The 5,788-nt window shown below is 59.7% G+C and overlaps 1 protein-coding gene across 1 annotated transcript in view; it reads left to right on the top strand.

Annotated features, from left to right (window-relative positions):
- Shisa8 (shisa family member 8) overlaps nucleotides 1-4,836 on the top strand; it is a 6,086-nt gene extending 1,250 nt beyond the window's left edge. The window contains exons 2-5 of the mRNA XM_015501757.2: nucleotides 2-129; nucleotides 2,965-3,098; nucleotides 3,799-3,945; nucleotides 4,228-4,836. Of these exons, the coding sequence (XP_015357243.1) occupies nucleotides 2-129; nucleotides 2,965-3,098; nucleotides 3,799-3,945; nucleotides 4,228-4,622 (804 nt within the window). The 3' untranslated portion in view covers nucleotides 4,623-4,836. The remainder of the gene's footprint in view (nucleotide 1; nucleotides 130-2,964; nucleotides 3,099-3,798; nucleotides 3,946-4,227) is intronic.
- Nucleotides 4,837-5,788: the final 952 nt, after the last annotated feature.

The raw sequence follows: 5,788 nt of genomic DNA on the forward strand, positions 1-5,788 counted from the left end.
CCGCGAGCGCAGCCACACGGCTGTCTACGCTGTGTGCGGCGTCGCCGCGCTGCTAGTGCTGGCCGGCATCGGGGCGCGCCTGGGCCTGGAGAGGGCGCACAGCCCGCGCGCACGGCGCACGGTGACCAGGTGAGCGCGCCGGCCACCCCTCCCCAGCCCATTCTCCCCGGAGGCCACTCCCTGGCGCCTCCATCCTTTTTGCCCCTCTGGTCCTCTCAACAGCGCCCTTCTTCTGGCTTATTCCCTTCTCTCTCTCCCCATGCCCCCACGTCACTGAGGAGATAACCTGATACTGCTCTGTCTCCCCTTGACCTTCCTGTCTGTGCCAGGCCCTGGGTTGCCCTTCCCGCAGTTCCAGCCTCTGGAGAGGGCATAAGACCCATACCCAGCGAGGTGGCAGGGAGCCAAACCTCACTTGCCGGGCAGGGGACAGGATTGTAGTTCTATTGAGAGTCTTGGCAGAGGGAAGAGAAGGGGAGCTTGGCTTCTTCCTTCCTGCTTCTCCCATTTTCCCTCTTTTTCCACTTCTCATCCATCTCTCCACCCCCCAGCTGGGACTCAGGCCTGACCTTCCTGGGGTTTAGAAGCCTCAGCTTGCCCCTTTCGCTAGCCCCTAGATGAACGTCAAGGTCTCCCTCAATATAAAAAGGAGACCAAAGGCCAGGCATGGTGGCTCAGTTCTGTAGTCCCAGCACCTCAGGAAGCTGAGGCAGGGGATTGCAAGTTGGCCTTCACAATTTAGCAAGACCCTGTCTCAAAATTTAAAAAATAAAATAAAAAGGACTGGGGGTGTAACTCAGAGGGGATGTAGCTCAGAGGTAGAGCCCTGCTTGGCTAACTCCTTGGTACAGTTCAGAAAAACAAGAGACAGAAGAAGGGAACAGACTTGTGTTTGGAGGACAGGCCAGATGGTGAGTTCTGAGCTTAGTTGGGGTGGGGCCTACTGCACCCAGGTTCTCTTCCTCACTGGATGGTATCGATGGGAATCTCAGTGTCCTGACCCTGGAATTTCCCACTCCACCCCTCACTTTTTTTTTTTTTTTTTGGTCGGGTACCAGGAATTGAACTCAGGGGCACTTGACCACTGAGCCACATCCCCAGCCCTATTTTGTATCTTATTTAGAGACAGCATCTCACTAAGTTGCTTAGTGCCTCGCCATTGCTGAGGCTGGGTTTGAACTTGCAACCCTCCTGTCTCAGCCTCCTGAGCTGCTAGAATTATAGGCATGTGCCATCGCGCCTGGCTTCCACCCCTCACTTATACTCACCTGCACCTAGCAGCCTCCACTGCCTGCCTGTGCCCTCATCCATCCAAGTCCCAGTTAGGCATGTGGACTGCTCACATCATACAACAGGCTAGAATTTAGAAGTGACAATAGAGAGAATACCCCATGATCTGATGGGACTGATGTGGATGCCTCACCTCCTGGGCCTCAGGCAGGGTATGAGGCCTTTCTTGCTGCTGCCCAGGCCACTTAATCCACGCACTCCTAGACAGCTATAGGGCACAACTGGGACTGGGGCCTTGGCCTTCCTCCTCAACTATTGTGCTGCCTTGGGGATGTGGTCTTTGGCTGGATCCTGTATGTTGCAGGGTCTGGAGCTTGGCCTCCTGAGTTTGGTGTCCCTCATGCTGGGCAAAGGTAGCAGCAGAGAGGACAGGGCATGTCCTTGAGGAGGGAGGGACAGTGGAAGCTGAGGGCCGTGATGGCGTAGGAGGGTGCTGGGGCAGCCTCACTGACATGTTCACCTGGAATTTTTTCATCTGCAGGTTTGGTTAGCCTCAGCCAAGCCCCTTCCCTTCTGTGGGTGCCCTCTCTTTTTTTTTTTTCCCTTGGGGAGTCCTTGAATAGGACTTGGGCTCATGAGTGCATGTGTTCTGAACCTGTGTCAAAGCCTCACCCTTAATTCTGCCTTGGTGGGGCTGATGGCTGGGGAAGGCTTCTCATAGAGCTTGGAGGGGTACTGGAACCATCCCTTGGAGAAAGTTTATGCAAAGGCCAGGAGGCAGGATGAGTGCTTGGTTGCAGGGAGAGCTGGATTAGAGGTTCTTGCACAGAGATGACCCCACAGAAGTGAGGCACTGAGGAGAGGGCAGGGCAGGAAGTTTGGTCCAGGCTGGTACTAGACACTTTCAGGCCCTGCCACACTGCAGTCAACCCTTGGTCACCCCAGGTGTCCTCATGTGCCTCTTCATGAATCAACTATAGCCCCAGTCCCAGAAGGAGGGTGGGGCAGAGTGGGAGAAAATCATGGGTTCGGGTGCTTGCAGGCAGCTGGGCTGAAGCTGGCTGTGGGGAAGGCTGTCAGACACTGTCACAGCTGGGTGGGGGCTGGGTGTCCTGGGTACCCAAGGAGATGCCTGCCCAAGGTCACAGAGCCTTTGGGTGCCAGGCTGCCAATGGAGGCTCTCCTGACTCCCCCTACCACCGTCATGATCTTTCCTCCCCTGTGCTGACCACTGAGCCTCAGGTCCTGGCAGAAGCCCCTGCTGCAGGAGGGGAGGTGGGCAGGTAAAGAAGGTCTCTTGGAGCAGGAGGGACTCATGGGGCTTGAAGAATGAATAGGTGTTTAACAGGAGGAGATGGAGAAAAGGATATTGCAGGCAGAAGGAACTTGTGTTGGGACAGTGGGCTCAACTAGGGAGGGTCTTAGAAAGCAGGCTCCAGGGAGGGGAAAGAAGGGAGCCTCTGGAAACAAGATGGCCCTGGTTACAGTGACCCCGTCAGAGTTTTTTGACCCCTGGGGGGTGGTCATCTTGGGGGCATAAGTGAGGCAAACAGGTAGTGCCTGGTTGGCATTTGAGGTCAGTCATAGGAGAAAGGGAGGGAGGCCCAGGGAAGTTGAACAAACTGCCCAAGGCCACACAGTGAGACTGTGGTTGCCAGGGCTGGCTTTTCATAGGTCAGAATCTGGCTGACTGGGGGATTGAGAGGGCCACCCCTCACTACCTTGTCCCTACAGAACACTGACAGAACTTCTGAAGCAACCCGGCCCCCAGGAACCACTGCCTCCACCTTTGGGCCCACCCCTGGGTAGCTGTGTCCAGGTGCAGATGGGAGATGGCCTTCCCCGAGGGTCCCCCCACAACAGCACAGGTGAGTAGGCTGTGGGCCAGTACTGGCTAATTTCCAGGGGGCATCGGTGCGGTGGGTGTGGTCGGGAAGGGATATACAGAGGGGCAGGATCTGGGCGCTTGACTGGGGAAGGGAGGCTCCTAGTTGCTGCTTCCCCTTGGAAACGAGCTGCCTGCCTCTGCAGGTGTGTGAGTGCTGCTGGACAGGCCAGTCACCTGCCCTTGGTGGAGAGGGACCCTCCTACAACTTAAGTCTCAGAGACTGTGATTCTGTGATGAAGGCTCCAGATTGAGGATTTGCTGGCTGGGGCTGTGGTTCTCAGGCTCTGGCTCTGTGCCCTGGGGTCTGGAGCCTCTCTCAGCCTCTCACTAGGGAGGCAGCACTTGGCAGGCCCCGCTACCCCAAGTAGGTTCCATCTCCGCGGGGAGCTGGTCCTGGGACTCAGCACCTGGCTCTAGCCTAACGTGCTGGCGAGTCGTCCATTAGGGTAGCACCCTTCGGGGCTGGCTGCCATTGATGGCTTTCTGAGTCAGGCCCCGTTCCAGGAGCTGGACATTCTGCTGGGAAGGGAAGACAGGCTCCGATTGCCCGGAGAGCGATTCCCAGGGTTCTACTGAGCTGCATTTGGGGAGGGGGCCCGAGAAGCGAGAAGCGGCGGTGGCGCAGGTGGAGCGCGCGGGTTGGCGCAGAGCCTCGCCTTACTTCCCCGGCCCTTTCCCAGACAAGAAACGCCTCAACAACGCCGCCCTGGGGTCCGCCACGCCTGCGCCCCCGCGCCGACCCCGGTTGCAAGGAGGCGGCAACTTGACGCTGCAGCCCGACTACGCCAAGTACGCCACGCTCAAGGCGGCCGCGCTCAAGGCGGCAGGTGAGTGGCCCGATGCTTGCGGCGGCCGCCAGAGCCCCGGGTTCCCCGAGTTTCTTTACCGCAAGACTCGGCTCCCCGCGCAGAGTTGCGGGGTTCCCAGCCAGTCTGGCTCGGCCAATCCGCGCTCGGGACGCCCCCACGCAGCCAATCGGCTGCCCCCTCGGCCTATCACTGACCCCGCCCTTGGCCAGCCACGGGGCTGGGACCCCTTACGCCGGCCGGATTCCCGGGCTCCCGGAGCCCGCGCCGCGCAGCCTGACGGGTCCCGCACTGTCCCCGCAGAGGCCGCCCCCAAGGACTTCTACCAGCGTTTTCCCACCGCCGAGTCGGCCCCGCGGACCCTCCCGGCGCGGGCCCCGAGGCCTCCCGAGGACTTGCCCGCGCTGCTCAAGGCCTGCCCCTGGGCCCCCCCGGGCTACGCGGCCCCTACCGGCCCCGCTCCGCCGGGGCCCTACGCAGCCTGGACCGCCGGGCGCCCGGCCAGGCCCGCCCCCCGCGGCCACCTAGCGGCCCATGCCTCTCCTGCACCCCGGAGGCCCGGCCACGCGCCGCGGCGCCAGTTCAGCGTGGAGAAGCTGCCTGAGGCCTTCAGCGTGCAGCACCCAGGCCTTTACTGTAGTGCGGGCCGCGGACCCCGGCACCTGAGCACCAACAGCAAAACCGAGGTCACCGTGTGAAGCTGGGCCACCCAACGGAGGCAGAGCCGGAAGCCCTCGACTGCTTGGTCCATGGCCCCAGGGCACGGAGGAGCCCAACGCGGGCATCCACCGAGACTAGGCTGGGGGCCTTGGAGCCTGCAGGGCTGAAAAAAGACCTACTGGTATGACCGGTGGTTCCATCCTTGGGTCCACAGGCCCCGGATTCCTCGTGTAAATAAATCCTTTAATGTGGTTCCTGCTGATGGCAGCATCAGTCATTGAATAGACAGCAGTGCTGGCAAAGGGCAGAGCAGAGGATCACTGGTAGACTGGTGGGCAGCTGTGCTGGGAGCCAGGGAGAAGTGGCTGGAGAGGGTGGCCAGGGCTGAATGCCAGGCTTAAGACCCACACCAGTCAGAGTCATGGGAGGGAGGCAGTTATACCTCAGTCATCTTAAGTTCCGGGCACAGGGAGAGAGCTGTTGGGCTCTCTGGGGAATCTGTGCCTTTTACTGGAGGTGAGCCCCCCAGCTGGTCACCTGCTCTAACAGCTTGATTTGGCAAAACTTGGCTGATCCTCACTGACATTGTCTGGCTCTGGGCCAGCCCCTGGCCTGAGAGCTGCTTGACAAGATTGGCCTAGGGCCACTCCCGTAATGGTGGCGGGCCATGCCTACATCTGGTATTCAGGATAGAGGTGCCTTCTCCCAGGAGCTGCTCTGGGATAGATGCTGGAGCAGGAGACTGGCAATGCCCCCCCACCCCCCTCAAAGGGCACATGCTTGGCACTGCCAGCTCTCCTCCTTCCTGCCAGGAGGGCTCCTCGTACCTGGCTATGGCCTGTGTGTATCTTTCCCAAGTTCCTTGGTGCCAGGTACTGTTGTAGGGGTAGTACTGCACTACAGCCAGTTGAGGTGTGTGATCCCTACAGACACCCAGTTGAGTATTTCCCTCCTGTGTTCCCCGGGGGTATACTGTTTGAGCCCCATGGGGGTATATTTTTACAGACAAGGAAATTGAGGTCTTGGGACCTAAATAAGGTTTGCCACGGTGGTCTGCTGGTGGGAAGGCAAGTAAGTGCAGGCAGTGTGGGGAACATGTGTATTAGAGGTGAGGGGCGCCTGCCCCAGGGCCTAGAAGTTCCAGGACATAGTCCAGAGCCCATGGTCCTGCCAGCAGTAAGGATCTCCAGGCCGTGGGGGGCGG

Source organism: Marmota marmota, unplaced genomic scaffold (assembly GCF_001458135.2).
Source record: "Marmota marmota marmota unplaced genomic scaffold, marMar, whole genome shotgun sequence".
NCBI classification, from domain to species: domain Eukaryota; kingdom Metazoa; phylum Chordata; class Mammalia; order Rodentia; family Sciuridae; genus Marmota; species Marmota marmota.